This window comes from Exophiala spinifera, assembly GCF_000836115.1.
Source record: "Exophiala spinifera strain CBS 89968 unplaced genomic scaffold supercont1.1, whole genome shotgun sequence".
NCBI lineage: Eukaryota > Fungi > Ascomycota > Eurotiomycetes > Chaetothyriales > Herpotrichiellaceae > Exophiala > Exophiala spinifera.
This window is the reverse complement of record NW_015622513.1, coordinates 526,672-544,229: the sequence shown is the minus strand read 5'-3', so window position 1 is coordinate 544,229 and position 17,558 is coordinate 526,672. Positions and strand designations below refer to the sequence as shown.

At 51.8% G+C, this 17,558-nt stretch overlaps 7 protein-coding genes across 7 annotated transcripts; 2 read left to right on the top strand and 5 right to left on the bottom strand.

Annotated features, from left to right (window-relative positions):
* Positions 1 to 1,220: 1,220 nt before the first annotated feature.
* PV08_00197 (uncharacterized protein) lies at positions 1,221 to 2,783 on the bottom strand (the record flags this gene model as incomplete). The annotated part of the gene is made up of 1 exon (XM_016374564.1): positions 1,221 to 2,783. One exon carries the CDS (start codon positions 2,781 to 2,783, stop codon positions 1,221 to 1,223), a length of 1,563 nt encoding a protein of 520 aa, XP_016239840.1.
* A 3,470-nt stretch (positions 2,784 to 6,253) lies between these two features.
* PV08_00196 (uncharacterized protein) lies at positions 6,254 to 8,239 on the top strand (the record flags this gene model as incomplete). Its single annotated transcript, XM_016374563.1, has 1 exon — positions 6,254 to 8,239. One exon carries the CDS (start codon positions 6,254 to 6,256, stop codon positions 8,237 to 8,239), a length of 1,986 nt encoding a protein of 661 aa, XP_016239839.1.
* A 1,398-nt stretch (positions 8,240 to 9,637) lies between these two features.
* Positions 9,638 to 11,881, top strand: PV08_00195 (uncharacterized protein; the record flags this gene model as incomplete). The annotated part of the gene is made up of 8 exons (XM_016374562.1): positions 9,638 to 10,107; positions 10,191 to 10,312; positions 10,436 to 10,658; positions 10,751 to 10,772; positions 10,830 to 10,908; positions 10,969 to 11,049; positions 11,233 to 11,509; positions 11,662 to 11,881. 8 exons carry the CDS (start codon positions 9,638 to 9,640, stop codon positions 11,879 to 11,881), a joined length of 1,494 nt encoding a protein of 497 aa, XP_016239838.1.
* Positions 11,882 to 12,445: 564 nt separating this feature from the next.
* On the bottom strand, positions 12,446 to 12,733 carry PV08_00194 (uncharacterized protein; the record flags this gene model as incomplete). Its single annotated transcript, XM_016374561.1, has 2 exons — positions 12,446 to 12,517; positions 12,647 to 12,733. The coding sequence occupies 2 exons, from the start codon at positions 12,731 to 12,733 to the stop codon at positions 12,446 to 12,448; spliced, it is 159 nt and encodes a 52-aa protein (XP_016239837.1).
* Positions 12,734 to 12,974: 241 nt separating this feature from the next.
* On the bottom strand, positions 12,975 to 13,634 carry PV08_00193 (uncharacterized protein; the record flags this gene model as incomplete). Its single annotated transcript, XM_016374560.1, has 2 exons — positions 12,975 to 13,516; positions 13,586 to 13,634. The coding sequence occupies 2 exons, from the start codon at positions 13,632 to 13,634 to the stop codon at positions 12,975 to 12,977; spliced, it is 591 nt and encodes a 196-aa protein (XP_016239836.1).
* A 625-nt stretch (positions 13,635 to 14,259) lies between these two features.
* Positions 14,260 to 14,994, bottom strand: PV08_00192 (orotate phosphoribosyltransferase; the record flags this gene model as incomplete). Its single annotated transcript, XM_016374559.1, has 1 exon — positions 14,260 to 14,994. The coding sequence occupies one exon, from the start codon at positions 14,992 to 14,994 to the stop codon at positions 14,260 to 14,262; it is 735 nt and encodes a 244-aa protein (XP_016239835.1).
* Positions 14,995 to 15,588: 594 nt separating this feature from the next.
* PV08_00191 (uncharacterized protein) lies at positions 15,589 to 16,880 on the bottom strand (the record flags this gene model as incomplete). The annotated part of the gene is made up of 3 exons (XM_016374558.1): positions 15,589 to 16,297; positions 16,363 to 16,475; positions 16,530 to 16,880. 3 exons carry the CDS (start codon positions 16,878 to 16,880, stop codon positions 15,589 to 15,591), a joined length of 1,173 nt encoding a protein of 390 aa, XP_016239834.1.
* Between the last annotated feature and the right edge of the window lie 678 nt (positions 16,881 to 17,558).

Genomic DNA, 17,558 nt, shown 5'->3' with positions numbered 1-17,558 from the left:
TGATGTAGTATTAGGTACACACATACACATACACGCACGGACACGCACTCATACAGTGATAGACACACACCTTGTTCCTGGTACACTCGTTGACGGCTCATACACCTATACACTCATGCATGACCACGCTCACACACACGGTCCTGTAGGGCCATCGTATCCCACCGGGGGGCTCGAGGATCGCCGGGCATCGTCAATTTTTCTCCGCTGTACATGTCATCAACGTCAACAATATAATGTATATATACATATACCTTTGTCACCAGGTAGCTATGGATGACTGATATCGTACTAATAGTGCGAATTGAGTGAGGTTCGGGGAGGCCATGGCATCGTGCGTCAAAGATATGTACATACTAGTTAGTTACCGATGGGTGAATGCTGACTCAGGGACTGCTGCATGTTCCCGGACTACGGAGCATGTACTCGTAACATTCCCACCGTGACTCCCGTCGAGTCGGTGACGACAAGGAGATTGTCCGGACTTCCGTCAAAGCCATACCTGGTACTTTACGTACATACCTTTATGGTAGAAAGCCTTGACGGTGCTTGACTCGAGATTTGTACTATTAATTGACACATGGGGCACAGTCCCTCAGAGAGGAGAAACTCTCGGTTTATGCATGGTATGTATATGCTTATGTATTCATTATATGTCAAAATCCATGCATAGCATCAATCTATGCTCTCGTCCATGCACCAACAGCTCTATCTTTTTTGCACGGTTCACGGTCATCTTTCTTTTCAAGCGTATTGTCCATCCGTACATGTTCTATTACCCGCGCACACGGGGAATTCTCCCAACGCCAAGAAACACGTCTTACCAAACACACAGGTATTCGGCACTCGCCTCAGGTCGCATCGTCAACAACTGACAGTCAGTTGTACAATGACGATATTCCTGACAGCAGGGATGAAGTTTGTCTTGCGCGTCCACTTGCAATATGGTGTGCCCAACAGGAACGGCGAGCACCAGGACAGGCGAAGACGGAAGGTCGGTTTCTGCGCATAGAGAATCTTCTCGAAACTCGCGAGAAAGTCGTCGTCCGTCAGCTTTGAGATATTGGCAGAGATCAAGCTTTTCTTGTGCCAATCTCCGGTGACATCAGGAGTGCTCAATTTGTCGGTCCTGACCAGAAGAATTTGTCTCCGGTGCCATCACTCTCTAGAGTTTCAAACATCGAATAGTCGAGGAGGATCAACAGAATCGCTGATGAAGCTCAAGGGACATCGGCTAATGCGACAGCTACGGCGGCCCCAAATATTGCTGCTTCATCCGTTGCCCGGAGTACAATCTCTTCGGCGACAGACCCCCGCCCTTCTTCTGACAGCATCCCTCGGAGAAAGTCTTCACACCTACCCTTAAACCCTGGGTATTTGAGGATAACACTCCCATTACACGCAATCGAGGTTCTCGGAACGCCTGATGCTGATTTGGGCTTGATATCTGCATCCTTCTGCAAGGCCCACAACGCGTGAACTGCCACAGATATGTATGCAGACGCGCGGTATGAGATTGACTCCGCGGCAGCTCGCAAGAATGCAACTTCTTTGGTAGTTGGAGGACTCAACAACTCCAGAGCCTTTTGAATGGCCCGGATAGAATCTTCTGCGTCCTCTGACTTATCCATTTCAAGCCTGGCCAGTATCTCGGTGTCCAGGGAGTACGGCTCATTCAAAGTACGAGGTACGGTACCATCAAACAGTTCACCTGTTTTAACGGCCTCGAGGATGATTAATCTGAGAAGCTCACCGAGATAGCGACCGGTGGTCATGTATTCCAAAGGTTGAAAATCAGGGTGCTGATGTTGTTGGTTCAATACTTCATCCCATCGAGTCTCGGGAAGTATCGACTTCCCAAACATGGATATTTCGGTGTTGGTGATGACCTTGTCTGCCTTTTGAAACCACGCCGAATCTCGTACTCCGAATTTGGATCTTCCCATACACGCCACAGGAAGGAATGCCGCCGCGTTCGTGCCGGTACCAAGAATCAACCCCATCGAAGTGGCAGGCTCGATGTAAGCCTGAGAAAGTAGCGTGGCGGAAGAATCGTTGATGATTGCATTGACATGGACATTGACTTGCTGGCGGGAGCATGCGGACTCGATCAATCCCGCCAGATCCATACCAATGGTGTCTTCGTGACAGGCGAACCCCTTGCCCATACCCTGCATCTTTCCACTTCGGTGACTTGTTTGTTCAATGGGGAAGCTCCATGCCAGGCCTAGTGACACAGGTTCAACGGGCGACCAATCTCCTGGGTGTGCTTGTAGAATGTCTCGAATCCTACCAGCAATCCAATCAAAGAATTGTGTGGAAGGCAGCCTTCGTATCGGTTCGTCAATTTTGAAAGCGCTCATATGCTTGACAGTCATGGGAGACTGCTGCCCGCCTCTTCCACATAGCTCGACCATAGCCACCCGAAACGTAGAACCACCCACATCCAGGGCCACATACGTCCCCTTCTCTTGACCGGTCGGTAAGGTGTGGCAGAAGGAGGGTAGCATGCAGGCTTCGCTGTCTTGCAATTTCGCCTTGTATTGGATGCGCAGAGCAGACGACATGGACAGCATTCGTCGCATCGTGCATGGTTGTCTGAATAGGCGCATGATCTCGTCCTTTAAAGAGTCGAGGGTGTATGGTTCGGCCCTGGTCTCGACCACCGTGACTTTGGTCGATGAAGACTTTGGTGACACTGCCATGGTCTTGAGGGTGGAGGGAAAGAGGAGCATCGCAGCCAAATGCCGCAGAATGCTGCGGAAGAAGTCGAGGAGGGTCATGGCTGAGTGAGGACAAGGACAATGATGGGATCAGAATGATCGTGGTGCAAGAGCACAAAGAACTGGCACCATGTTGAAGGGGATTGTTTGAGCAACAAGGCACCCCTAACAAAGGAAATGAGATGTCACGAGCAACACAGAGTAAGTGAGGGCCGCAGTGACATGCCAGTCAAGCGTGTGATGAGTGGCAGAAGGAGTAGTAGAGGATGGAGTGGCAGTAGCATGGCATGGGTAAACAGATATTTCCCAGTATGCCACACAACCAACGACGGGCCACTGAGGTAGCTGGATAGTGTAGATTTCGAGTGCAACTACAACAGAAAGGAAGCCAGCATCCTGTACGGCGTACTGTAGGCAGGGAATGTTGCGATGGAGTGGACTACGGTGACAGCGGATGAAGAGATGTGGAGGAGATGATGTGCTGGGACGAGGCGCGATGGGAGGACGGAATACGAGGTGCTAGTGATCTTTGGTTAGAGCTCGAGCCTCTGGATGCCTTGGAACGAGGCTACTGGCGATGCTATTGTATTAGGTGAGGTAGCACCTATAGGCACCTAGACCAGCCCCTATAGGCCGAGGGGTAGTCAGCAGTACGAGTGAGCCGCTGGGTGGTTGTGGGCGCAGGCGCTGGGCGCAGGCCCGTACTCGTATAGGGTCGGAGGTCGGCGCCATGCACCGATGGAGAATCTGGCGGCCAGTGTCACTTTGTAGAGTCGCGAAATACCGTTACATCAACCAGTCTCGCCTCAGCCATCGACTCAATGATCGTCCCTCGTCCATGTAACTCGTCAGATTTGCCAACACTCTGTTGAGTATCATTGACGATTCTGGATGTCTCCTGGGCCCTGGCAATGTCCCATCGCGGCCCTCGCACCCGGCCCATCCCATTCTCTTGTCGCCTTCGCAGACTCGCCTTTGCCCCAGTGCCTGTGTACTTCCACGGAAGTCCAGGGAGGACCACCGATTTATGGCATTTTCCTCTCAAGATGCCTGGCTGTGTGACATAGAGACAGACTGCGAGACCGTCAGAGAATGGTAGCCAGACACCATCGCCTCCGAACTCTATCATCGCATCGTTGCTTGCTCCCTGCAGGCCACACGACTCCTGCCATCTTTGGCGAGTAGCAGGTAGAGAGCACCCAATCGACCATGACCGGGGGACGAAAACCTTGCTCAGCTTTCCGAAACATCAGTTGTTACTCTTTCTCGCCATATCCGTCTCCCTACCTCTGCTGGTAAGTCCTCAACGTTGACACAGCTCTGGACCCCCTTGGTGACTCTGCGCCGTGATCATCATCGCCGAGGCCAGCATCCTTGTCCGTTGTCGATGGTGAGGCGATTTCATGGAGATAAAGCATGAGGCAGCGACCTACCATTGATTGATGCTCTTCGGGCTTCGCAAACTTCCTCAGCAAACAACGCATTGCCACAATGGTCGGTGGAGTAGAGGAAATGCTCCCCGAGGACTTCAGGACTATACGTGGTCTTCACCCGCTCCAACTTTGAAAGTGAAAACCTCAAGCAAAATCCGGCCATGCTGCTAGCTGGCACCTAGAAATATCCGGGTCTACCGTGCAGAATAGAAACCTGTCTTGGTTTCGACAACGAGCTCTCTTACAGCCAATTGGCCCAACACGCCGTACGCTAATCAATGTGCAGATACAATACTAAAGCCCCGGCAATGTTGTACATTGGTTCGCAGGGGAGAGAGTCAAGGGTCATAATGATGTTCCAAAACTTCGCAAGTTTTCGAGGACCTGCCGACTCCGCTAGGTCGTTCGTCGCCGTATACTCGTACTGGGCCAGGAGAGAACATTGAAATCCTCACCCACCGTGGCTCCTCCCTCGTCGATTCGTTGTCTTGTCCTGGCGGTGAATCCCTGCCCAGGATGGCATGCGAAGACGGCTGTAATCTAGCACTGCATATCGTTCAAATGCTGATCTTGTCTCTCGATCTGCGGCTAGATTTTGAATCGCGGCCGCCTTTGGTGCGACAGGGAACTTCACGCCTTTGCAAACCGTCAAACCCTGCTGCTTGACCGCCAGTTTCAATCCTTCCGCGGTCTGGCCACGAACAATGCGGAAAAGTCAACCAGCGGCCGTGTTGCTGGCTCTGGACATAATCTGAAAATTGCATCACGTTTCCATGAGGCACACCCGCGCGTGGAAATTAATCGATCCACCAGGATCATTTTCTCTGCTCCTGCTGCATGCGCAACATACCCGATGGATCGAGGATTGGACGTTGAATCCTGCGCCCCGGCTAATCGGAAATGCGTCTGAGATTAGGGAAACCCGGATGGCTTTTCCCGCCTACGCAGCTGGCTCCGGCAAATGGCGAATCCCTGCACGACTGTTGAACTACTGCAATAAACACAAACTAAAAGCAAGCCCCGGAGCGCCCCAACAAGGCTCTTGGATCTGGCTGCCTGACAAGTCCTTCACTAAACTGTCCGACCTCGCGTCTGCTCGCTTAAGAACACACGGTTGATGATCTGGTCTGGTTTGGCCACTAAGCTCGCGCGAATACAATTGACATAGCCGAACATACAGCACGGAATACTCGATCAGGGCAGAAACATCTGCAGCGTAACGAACAATGAGGTTCGGCTGAAATCTTAGTCGATTCCCGGCACCCTGTATGGTGACTTCTTCCGGCGAACCGTGCGTTTGTCTCAGACTTGTTCTAGTGCACGTTGAGAAGCTACAATAGGCTGAAGACCGTTTTCGACACGGCTATTCTCAGCGCCAAAAACGTGAGACACCGCGGGTCACGCATTTTATGAGGATATCGAAAAAGACCTGATGAATCAAGCCATGCAAGTCTGCTTATGCATGTGTTTGTTTGTTGTGGATGATTTTCTGCGTTGGTTGTCAAGGGCGCACCAATTCCTTCTCCCAGGTACGGCTTCTCTAGCTGCCGCAAGTCTTTCGAGCTGCTCCAGTCGGAGCCACCTCAGCCTAGCGAGCCTTGGTTGAGTTTTGGGTATGACAGTCCAAGGACCTCGTGGGGTCGAATACAACCACCAACCACCATCCTCACCGGTAGTCTGCTTCTTCTCGTCCCAGGCCGGCAGGCCACGGTCCCCTGCTCGTTTCTGGAGTCTCTTCCTTGTCGCATGGTTTGACGTGCCGAATCTGCGCATCCCCCAGCTGAAGTCATGACAGTTTTGCTTCCTCTGTCGTAACTCAGCAGTCTTCTCTATCCTCACCAGCCATATCATGGCCTACAATGCTCTGCATTTTCCTCCTCGCCTCTTTCATTTTCTTCTAGAACTTGGTCGGTCTGAGGCTCGTACCGTATCGCAGAGTGAGCTTACAGCACCTTTACGTACGACAGCCCTAGATCTACTTATCAACCACGTCAACTTCCCTTGACAGTTCCGCTGTCACCAATGCCCCTCCCGTGCTCATGCGATCGGGTCAATGCTTACGCTTAAAACCTCATATACTATAGTCCTGTCCACGATATGGAGTCGCGAATCCGCAAGTTATTTCATTCTCGAAGACCGAAGTCTCATCAGCAGGTCGACAGGTCCGAACTAGATTTAAACAGCATCCCTTACACTACAGTGACGTCCCAGAGTCGACTCCCAGTCATCATTAACAACGCTTTACGAAGGCCGTCCCACGGAAAACGTCAGCTCTACCTTCCAACGGATCTTCGCTCTTTCTCGTATCAGTCAACCTTGCCGGGCAAGCCGCCTCAACTGGGAGAGCGACCTCAACGAGGTAATGGACCGGTGAAATTCCAGACAAGCCGTCGACTGAGTTCCGGCGAGATTCTCGTCACCCAAAATGATTACGACCGAACACTAGAGGACATTCGACAAGGCGAGATCATCCTCGCCGGCAAAGAGCGAAAGAATGCCCGCGCATTATCTCAGCCGGCAGGGTCAATGCCGCGACCTAACCTAGCAATGCTCTCAACTGCTCCCAACTCACCACGAGCGCAGTCGTCTTTCAGTCCAGTGCACCAATTGGCGGACGATTTACTCCCAAAAAGCCATTATCCACGATCGTCCACAACGCCCTCGAATGCGATGCACGAGCGTCAATGGTCGGGTGAAGATTCTTATCTCTCTTCTGGGTCTGGCTCTACAGCTGTGGGCCTCGGCATATCTAGCCCAACCCACCCAATCTTTCCACATCACATGGCTTCGAGCACATCCCTACTCGAGCCTCACGAAGAAAGCAATCCCACTCTGCAGGCCTTGTGGAAGGCGGAGCACACTCGCCTTACTTCCATGTATGGCGAAGATGGCGTCGATGCATCTCCATTATCGGCTGTGGTACTGCAGCAGGGTCCATTCCCTCAGCAAGACTTAGGGAGAGCTTGGCCTTCTCTGAGAAGTCACCGGTCGACGTCGAACTTCGAGCTTGGGTATGGGGATGACAATTCCGAAGGCTCGTCTCGTAATCGACATTCTTTCCTCTCCAATAGCGGAGGATCTTCTTCTTTCACCACCCAGGGCAGCGTGGTCGGCGAGTCTCCGATGATTAGAGATGACGTCCGAAGAATAGTCGATGATATGCGTATGACTTACATACAGGCCCTTGAGGCTGAAGTACCTCCGCCGTTAGGGAGACTTCCCGATTTACCCATTGCACAATCTGCACAATTTGGAGCCAGAAAGAAAACCCAATCGCTTGCTTCATCGACCTCGGTTGAAAGTGGCCTAAGGTCTATGGCCTGTCGAAAAAAGACCACATCTTGGCAAGCGCCCTCGACGCATTACCCTAGTCGAAGGACGTCAGGACTCTCACCATCCATCAGACCGCAAAGGAAAAGGGGCAGCTCTGTCCACACTCGCAAGACGTCGGCCCAGCATGTTGCTGGTATCACTACATTGTCACCGGTCAAAGCAAGCCCAGCACGTTCGAAACCCATCGACGCCAACACGAATATCTCTACTGGATTGAAGCGAGCCGATTCCACTACCCTGGGCTCTTTGGAGAAGGAGCTCAAGATCCTCGACAATCGTTCGTTCAGTACATCATCCCATCCCACACCTTCCTTCTCGCCTACATTCTACGACTTCTCAAGCTCAGAATCCATCACCGAAACCCACCAGAACAGTCCTTCAGTGGCAGTGACACCTCTAACTCCTCCGGCGACTATCACGCCGAATACACCTAAACTAAGACTCGGGAGTTTGGATGCATCTAGTACTGATTCCTCCTGGCAAGAACAATCTGACTCATTCTTTGCAGATGCAGACATCGATCTTGCGCTTGACTTGGATAACTTTGAGTCGCTCTGTGATGAATTCTTTAATTCCTCAACAATCTCGAGCCATCAATTCAGCAATATGTCTCGTCAGGCCGAGGATTGGAGAACGAGAGGCAGTTTTAATGTTGGCACTCCTATTCAGAGCCTGCATTCGAATGAGGTCAACTCACCTCTTACCTGTTACAGTCCATCGATGAACACCACTCCCCCGGGGATGTTTTAGGGCATGAGGGAGTCCTTTGCCTAGGGGCCACCAATCCCCATTCTGTGCTACTAGTATATTTTCTTTCCTCTTGGGTTTACGACTATTGATGCCATGACTATTAAATTGGCGATGCTATCGTGTTCCTCAGCTCAAGCTGAGATAAGCCATGTTAGAGGCTCTTCTTGTTGTTTTTCACGACTTTCGATATTCTTTTCCGACGATCTCAGTCGATGTTATGATGCTATGAATTGTTTGGCTCTAAAAATTTTTCGGATCAGGCTATTGTACACTCTGCTACCAGACCTTGGGAAGGGTTTCAGCCGGACTATGAGAGAAGAATCCTGATGGCTACTCGCTGGCAAAGACCAGAACTTGGGTCCCATTTTGTGACGAAGTTGAAGATTTCTACGAAGATGACTGGGGACATGTACTCCATATGTATACTTTGCGACTTTTGCAAGGCAAAGAACATTGAACAAACCATATTCAGATGATTTAAACCTGATAAACACGGCGATTTGATCATGGAGCGAGGTGCAGTGACATCCAATCAAGAATGCTTCTGACAGTCAGTACAGGATTTAACCGTGTCTTTACCGTGGGGATTTCGACTCCTTGGGTGGCTCGTCCAACATTCTCTGTTTCCAATGTCAGAATTAAAGGCAGTCTGAATGTCAGATGCCCACCAACGACAAGCCCACCGAAGACTGTTTTGATTGTGTCAACTTCTCTAGTATTGAGCCAAAGACGATCTAGACTCCTTTACGGAGTTGCATTTGCCATGCTTCTGCCGCTATTATTGTCGCAAAAGCAGGGGAAGATGCGAGTTCCCCGTGCTTCGTCCCCAGGTTCCCCACGATCCATGTTTCGCTACGTGGAGGCACTAGAGATCCCAGGTACCGTACTGTTACCTGACTTATCACCTCGATGGCGAATCCTGGGTGGCGACTCTAAGGAGCTAATCGTTGGTATGGTACAGGTGCGTAAGGGTACAAATCAGTTACCTGCTGTGCTCCGTGGCACCCTCGAGTCATCGGCAACCACTGCGCTCTAACCTGGGGAGGTCTCCTATTCGTACCGGACCAGAAGACAGTTGGAGATAGAGTTCTAGCATATACCGAGCTTTGTGACCGCAAGAAGTAGGCTCGTACGTGTGGCTCGGCTCAGCAGTGGGTGCTGGTACAGGTGCGTATGTATGTATATAAGAAGGCCTGTTGGCTTCCATCGTTCCCCTTGAATCTGACTACCTTGCCTCTACCCTTCATTTTTCTTACCCTTGCTCTGTCTCAGGTCGTAGTCATATACTGCGCACTTGAGTTTTATGCCACTTACTCGAAGACAATTGCCGACACATTCAAACTAATACGACTACTTCTTCTCTTGTGGTCGGCAGCCCTGCAAGACCAAAGCGAAAGAATGGCAAAATTGACAAACTACAACATCCTCATCTCCCTCGTCGTCTCCTGGGGCGGGTACGCATATGGCTTTGGCTTCGCCATCTTCGTCACGAGTATCGGGCAGCCAGGCTTCTATGAATACTTCGACCTCGACCCTACCAGTGATTACTGTGCCAACATCCTGGGTGCCATCAATGCTCTCTTCAACTTCGGCCTCGCCGTCGGCGCGCTCGCACAGGGGTACCTCGCAGACGTGATTGGACGGAAGAAGGCCTTTTACATCGCTGGCGCGTCTGCGTTGGCCGGTGCCATCCTTGTGACGGCGTCAGTCAAGCTCGCCATGCTCATCACCGTCCGCCTTCTCCATGGGTTCGGGCTGGGCATGTTGATCTGTCTTGTCCCGTTGTACTTGACTGAAGTCGCGCCTCCGCATCGACGGGGCTTGCTATCAGGGTTGACAACGATGAGTTTTGGCATGGGATACTTCACGTGAGTTTGTACAACATCTCTCACAACCATTGTCACATCTTCTTTATGCGGGACTGAATGACTGACTCTGCGTTTACATGTAGATGCGCCTGGATCTCTGTGGGCTGCTACTTCGCCACAAACAGTACGGTGCAATGGCGAATGCCGTTAGCTCTGGCGTGTATTGGCCCTTTGGCACTTTTGATAGGATTGCCATTCATCCCTGGTAGGTTACCACGTGTGGACCAATCTCTCCTCGGCGATTGAAAAGATGAGAAAACAAAGAGCGAGAGCGAAAGAAGACTGAATCTTCAGCTGACACATTGCATGACTCGAACCTCAAAAACAGAATCACCACGCTTCCTCACACTGGTCGGAAAGACAGACGAGGCATGGGAGGTTTTGAAAAAGATCCATCATGATCCGTCCGACGCAGACGACTCTTCTGCCCGTGCCGAGTTTACTCAGATTGTACGACAGGTCGAGTTTGACAAGTCAATGAAGTCAGGATACATTGAGATGTTCCGAAAGCCTTCGTGGAGAAAGAGGAGTCTTCTCGCGTTATTCATACAGTACGTGTAGTTAGTCCGACCCTTGGCTCGTCGGCGTCCACGCGAGGCTCACGATACCTCTACCAGTTCCATATGCTGACGGTATACAATAGGTTCGCGGCACAGTCTACCGGTGTATGCCTGGTGTTCGAGAAGTCGAGAGAGCCATAAGCTGATACCATGTGTTAACAGATCCTCGGTATATCCAACTATCTTGTCTTGATCTTTGGAAGTCTAGGCATGACGGGCGTGATGCCTCTTGTCATCTATGGTGAGATTGGTGACCGTCTAGTGAGACGCTGCGTCCTGACTGACACCCTCTATCAATTAGCACTGTACACCTCCGTGGGCACATTCTTTGTCTTTGTCGCCATATACACCGTTGACCGCGTCGGTCGACGAACCATGTTCCGTGAGTGTTTTGCCCTCACTATTCTAGTCGCTACATCTCTATCCTGACTTCTTTTCTTTTCCTCCCAATGATGACAAAAGGTGTTCTCGGATCATTGTTTGTCCCCTCTTCCTCCACTCCCTTCTTGCTTCCGACATACAACCTGAAAGTGAAATGTTCCACTGACACGAAGGGCCATTGCAGTGATCGGATTTCCTCTTCTCGCGCTATGCCTACTCCTGGAAGCGGTCCTGCAATCACAGTACCTGGGCAGCGACCACAAGGCGGGTCTCGGTGCTTGCGTGGCCATCATATACGTGTACATCGTCGTCTTCCAGACCGTCGACGGACCGAGTTTTATCTGGATGAGCGAGATCTTCCCCACGACGATCCGAGCCAAGGGTATCTCCTTGGGCTTCTTCTCCTATTTTGTCGGGGCAATTACATACACAACACCTGCCCCGTTGGCTTTTAAGAACATGTAAGGCGTCAGATTCCTGCGGATTCTCCTCCCTCTCTCTCACTCCCTGTCTGTTGCTTTTGTGGCTTTCCTTCTTCGCACGCTATCCCGCAGTTTTCTTTCAACAAGGTCATATAACGCATGTATGCTGACGTCTTTTGCGTTTCGCTTAGCAAATACAACATGTACTTCTTGTACATGGGCCTCTGCCTTGTATCCACGGCCGTCGTGTACTTTTACTGTCCCGAGACGAAACAGATCCCGGTTGAAGAGATTGGAGCTTTGTTCGGCGACGAAGTCATCGTTCATCTGACGGCTGATGGTCATGGGATCGTCGAACAGGAAGAGATGGTCAAGGTGGAACAACGCGCGACACACGCGGAAAATGTGTGAAGACGGACCATGTGTGTGCTTGTATCGAAAGGTGTTCAAGGAAGTGTCGTGAACGGCTGTGGTGGTGGTAGTGGGTGTGTTATGCTCGATGAAGTGCTTACCTTACATGTAGGTAGTCAGGTATATCTCCCGCCCGGGGGCGGGGGGGGTCGGGGGGGGCGGGTAGGGGTTGCTTAAGTACCTAGGTATAGTTGACTAAGTCATTACCATTACCATGGCTAGTAAGTACCTATATCTTGAAAGATAGCACCGAAATGAGGACTGCAGGATGGAAAATAAAATGGGAACTAGGTATGATGAGAGTGTCTTGATGTATCGAGGTCTGAGGAGTACCTACTTTTGCCCTTTTCTCCCCGTAGACACCTCTTTGTACAAGCCATCTTGCAAGTGTAAGGTATGTATTCGATCTAACATTTCAGCAGGGACATGTAACAGAGCTCCTTATGGTATGCAATGCACCCCGCTAACGAATTGGAAATTCCTGTCTACAGACAGACTGTACACCAGTCTGTTCCACCACCACCACCACCCTCTTATGCCCGGTGAAATCTGAAAGTCGGCCCTCTAATAAGGATCCTCTTTACCCTCGTGCGTGAGGTTCTTGCCCGATGCCGTCTCTCGAGTTGCGGCGTCGATCTAAGGAACCCAAACATCAAACGTATACGCGTCAGCAAACTCATTCTCGCTTCACCATCGGGCCGTACGTAGACAGTATGGGCCCCCCTTTGCCATGACGGAGGGGGTTAGAAGATCAGTGCCACTCACCACCTTGGTCATCCCACCGATGCTCTCTTCGAGGGTAATCAGGACGTCGCGACCCATTCCGAAGAAGTCTGCTCCGGCTTTGCCCATGTCCGTGTCTACGAAGCTGTACCGCAGAAACACAAGAGATGAAAAAGAATCAGCACAACCACTCAGTCATCTCTTTCTCTTTGCGTGAATAAGTAGGCGCAAATGCCTTCGCACTGCTACTCTTGCCTTTGGGGTCGGTGGTGGTTCAAAACATCCCAAGTCAGAAGATTTCAACTTTCACCGCCAGGTCCAAGTAACGTGAACAAATAAATGGGGGGAAACGATAACCAGAAAGAAAAACTCACCCGGGCGAAAGAGGGAACGCGATAATGTCAGGATGTTCCAGGTGGATTTTCTTGGTGATCCAATTCAGGCCTGCTTTCGAAGGGCCGTACGCCGCATTGGGCACCGGCGCGTTCTCCTGGGCGGCGATGGATCCGGCGATGGAGCCCACCGTGACGAACTTGGGTGACTTGGCCGACGCCTTGAGGAGCGGCAGCACCGCTTGGAACAGCAGCGTGACCCCTACGACGTTCACGCGGTAGTGTTCGAGCATGTCGGACGGTCTGGCCTCGGCGACGGGCGGCCAGATGGCGCTGATGCCGGCGTTGGCGACGACCACGTCCAGGCTGGTGACGCCGTGTTTGGATCCCAGTTCCGCCACGGCGTCCTGGGCGTCGGTCTCGGAGAGGCTGTCGATCTTGGCGACGATGAGAGAACTCGAGGCCTCTTTGGGCAGTTCCTGGAGCGAGAGGCTCGTGGGGTGCGTCGGGTTTCGCACCCCGGCTATCACGATGGTGTCTGGGCGCGAGAGATATGCGGCGACGAGTCCTTTGCCGATGCCTGCACAGTACGTGAGCTTCCGAGACCTTCAAGCACCATGTGTGATGGGGATAATGAAACTATCCTCACCTCGATTTCCACCTGTGATCAGGTATGTGGTCTTGGTGGTTGTAGCCATCTTGAACCTGGGCGTCGTTTGAGAAGATGGAATAGTAGGTCTTCGACGAGAACTTTGATTCTTGAATTGCCTATCACATCGCTTCCAAAGCGGACAATAAATACTCTAACTTATGGTCTGGTGCTCGAGCAAATACATTATCAAGCAATATCAGTGATTGCATCCAAGACATCAAGGACTAACGCGAGGTCAGGCACAGAACTTGGATGTTCGGCCGTTTCGTCCGTCCCACTCTCGACTCCGGTCTAATGTCAGAATATAGGAGGACATAAATGTCAGAACCAATGAGAACGTGTTCCTGGTGGTCTGCAAGGTCAGAAATCTCCTCCGTATGTTCTGCACTGTCAGAATCCGCTCCACCGTAGAGCCTTGGGACGGGATATGCGCATTGTTGTTGATTGAGGCGTCCCGACTCTTAACTGGGTCTGACTTGACGTTGATTTCTCAGCTTTTATCAAGAAGTTCCTCAGCCAGGCAGGGCGAGCTTGTATCGGAAACACCTTTGTCCTTTGTGGTGCTCGTTGAAAAACGCATCATGTTCGATGCTCGATCCATGGAGAGTGGCAGCTCGTCTTTTCTTCAGCTGTGCTCTCAGGCCCCAGACCCGATAATTCTTGACCAATGTTCAATCCTTACTTCCGTATTTCTCGCGGTAGATCTTCATCTGCTCAAGTTGTTCAGGGCCAGCACCTTGTAGCTGTCCAGCCTCAATAGCCTCAATCAAGTCTTCGAACTTCAGCACGGCGCGAACTGGAATGCCCAGCTCATCCTCTGCGACTTTCATGGCGCTCCTTGGTTCACTATCACTCACCCTCTCTTGTCTGGTCAACAGAAGAACTACTCCGACAACGATCCCGCCCTGTGCCTTGATGATTGATACCGCTTCTCGCATCGCAGTTCCCGCTGTCATGACATCGTCGAGAATCACCACGCGCTTGCCGTTGAGTGGTGCGCCCACGATTGTGCCGCCTTCCCCGTGATCTTTGGCTTCTTTTCTGTTGAACGCATAGGACACTCCTGCAAACTGCTTTCCACTGAATTCGAGTTCCCGTGTCACGACGGCACTCAGAGGAATGCCTTTGTACGCAGGGCCGAATAGAATGTCAAACTGAGGAGACAACGGGACCTCTGCTTCTGAGCCGGCTTCATCTTTTCCGAGTGGGAGGGAGAACGGAGGAGAGGTCAATACTGAGGCGTAGGAACGGGCGAGCGCACCCAGCAGGGTAGATGTGTGCAAGAGTGAGGATGTGAAGAAATAAGGTGATACTCTGCCGGATTTGAGGGTATATGTGCCGAATGACAAGACCGAAGCCTCGAGAAGCAGAGGCAAAAGAGTAGTTTTATACGATTCGGTCGCCATAGCTGTTGCGCATGAGTTTACCGAGACTTGTGGTGCTGGTTCTCTTCCCTCGTGTATCGAGGGGCCATACGGAGTACAAAAGTCAAGCATGTACGTGTCTTGGCGGCTCAAGGGGAGGTTCGGCGACGCGAGCTCACGCCGCTTTAAACATTACATACTCACCTGCCCTTACCTCTCAGTGCTTCAACTCACCTTTCGTTCACTCACTCTCACTCACCTTCTCTCACCCACCCTCGCTCGACCCCCTAGATGGCTATCTCATTTTACCGCCTCTCTAAACGAGCGGATATGTATGCCCAACGTCATTCAAGCCGAGGAGCCGCCGTTGCGAATTGTTTATTAGCCTCCGGAGCCGCTACTCTCGACATGCTCGAAGTCATCGACCAGATAGACTGCCCCATCCTTGCTTGCCCTTCTACCCCAGAGTTTTCCTCCTCCCTCCGCATGTGCTAGCTGATTGAATGCGGAACTAAGGCTGCGATTTGGATTTTACGATACAGACGGTGGTCCTCGTCGAGCTCACTCTCATAGCGCTCTACGTTCCCTTTCTCAAGCGACGCTCCCCAGCTCCCAGAGATCGAGAGCCCTGTAGTCTCAGGATCTAACTCGCTCAAACTCTGCTTTGCAGAGCGTGGTAAGTCTCTCGTTCCAGGGAAAGGCCGCCAGGATATCCTCCACGGCATTCCATCCTTTGATCCTCTCAAATCTCCGCTGCAGCGTCAGGAGTAGCTCGACTCCGCGTGGGAGGAGGCCTCTTCCTGAACTGGTCTGCCACGAACTAATTGCCACCATCCACATCCAAAAGAGGCAGGAGACCCAGGAGACCTCATCCCGAGAGTCGGGCTCCCACACGTATTGAAGGAGCATTCTGCTTAGCTCTGTCCCCGAGGCCAAGCCGGCGTTGCTGGATACCGGAGCCGAGTCGAATCCAACGCCGCAGTAGATGACAATGGCCATCGCCAGCAACTTCTCTTTGCTTGCGTCTGCGGCATCCAGCGCTGGGCACGCCTCTTGGAAAGTCCTCCACACCGGTCGGTCCGTGTATGGCATGCCAATGATATCACCGGAAGCGTCTCGTTTTAGCTTTGAACTTCGGTAGACAAACGCGAGGCGGCAAAGAATCTCGACGAGGTTGGTGGACAGCTTCCCATCAACGATCAAACAGTGGAAGCCTTCGGGAATGTCCTTCAGCTGATGCCGAAAATGCGCGAGCATTGTTCCACTTGAACAGTCTGGTTGCGCAAGAGACTGGCGGGACGAAAAATATCGAAGACCTGTCGACAAGCTCCACCATGAGTCGAACCTGGGAAATGGAGGAGTTCACATAAGTCGTCGGTCACGCTAGAAAACAGGCGTTCGTCGGCTTACTGTAAGATTGTACATCGAGGATGCTCTGCCACTAAATCCAAGCCGCCCTGAGCAGTCACAATGTTGGCGAGGGCCTCGAGATGGTACCGATGGACCTTCATGTCGACCGTTCGCTACTCAAGTGAGGAAGGTACGGTATGATCTCATGTTGAACGAATTGACTCTACCTGCACCGTCGCCAGAGACAGAATGACAAGGAGCTCATCATCAGGCACGGATTTTGGTGCAGTAGTAAGCGTCTGCCTCAGAATCTCCAGCGCTTTCCCTTTGTGCGACAGGCACACTCGAGTTTGTCCACAGCTAGGCGATATCTGCTGGTCGTAGAGCAGCTGTAATCCGGCTGCTCCAGCATGGTAACCCGAGGTCGTGGCCCGTGTCATCCACTGGAGGAACTCATAATTATGAGTATTGCGAACATGAAACACTTGAAATGCAAGCTGTACATTGGGAACAATCATTTGCGGATCTGCCAGAATCAATGCCAAGATCCATCCATCTGGAATGACAGTTACCAACATATTGCGATGTGCCGGGGGGTACGAGGTGAAATGGGACTGCGGATGGCATCCATCCATTGTCGGTAGAGCAGGATGTATGACGACTGTTGGCCGCGACCTCGAGTTCTTCCTTCTTCACCGTCGACAGAATGAGGATGCTTCGAGGCCTCAACATCGCCAGCGGCCCCATTCTCTCGAAGCTTACCGGATGCTGCCACTCGAAAACGACCAAGCAGCGGTTTGCTGGTGTGTGACTGGCGTTTGACAGATCGTTCAGCAGCAACGCTTCGCTTGGCGTGGGCAACTTTGGCATTATGTGCGCGTACCATGGCACTGACTAGTTCTTGGTTTCGTTGAACCCGATTCTCCGGGCGCACCTCAACAAAACATAGCTGAAGCTGCTCCATCAAAGAGGCACATTGGTCGTCATGATACAGGAAGACCATGGGTTGAGCAACAACGAGATACGGTTGAAACCGTCGTGTCGCCGGCAAGGCTCGAATCCACTTCTGCCTGTGAGGCCTATTACCCAGAAATGCAAATACTAGCATTCAAACATTCTTACTAATTGGATGCCCGTGCCACCAGGGTGCCAAACGCCCGCTGACTCACTGCAGCAGCTTCCTATTGCGGCAGATGGACGTTTAACGGGGTTGTTGCTCATGTCTTATTGGCAAATGTTTCGGGACTTGGGCATCG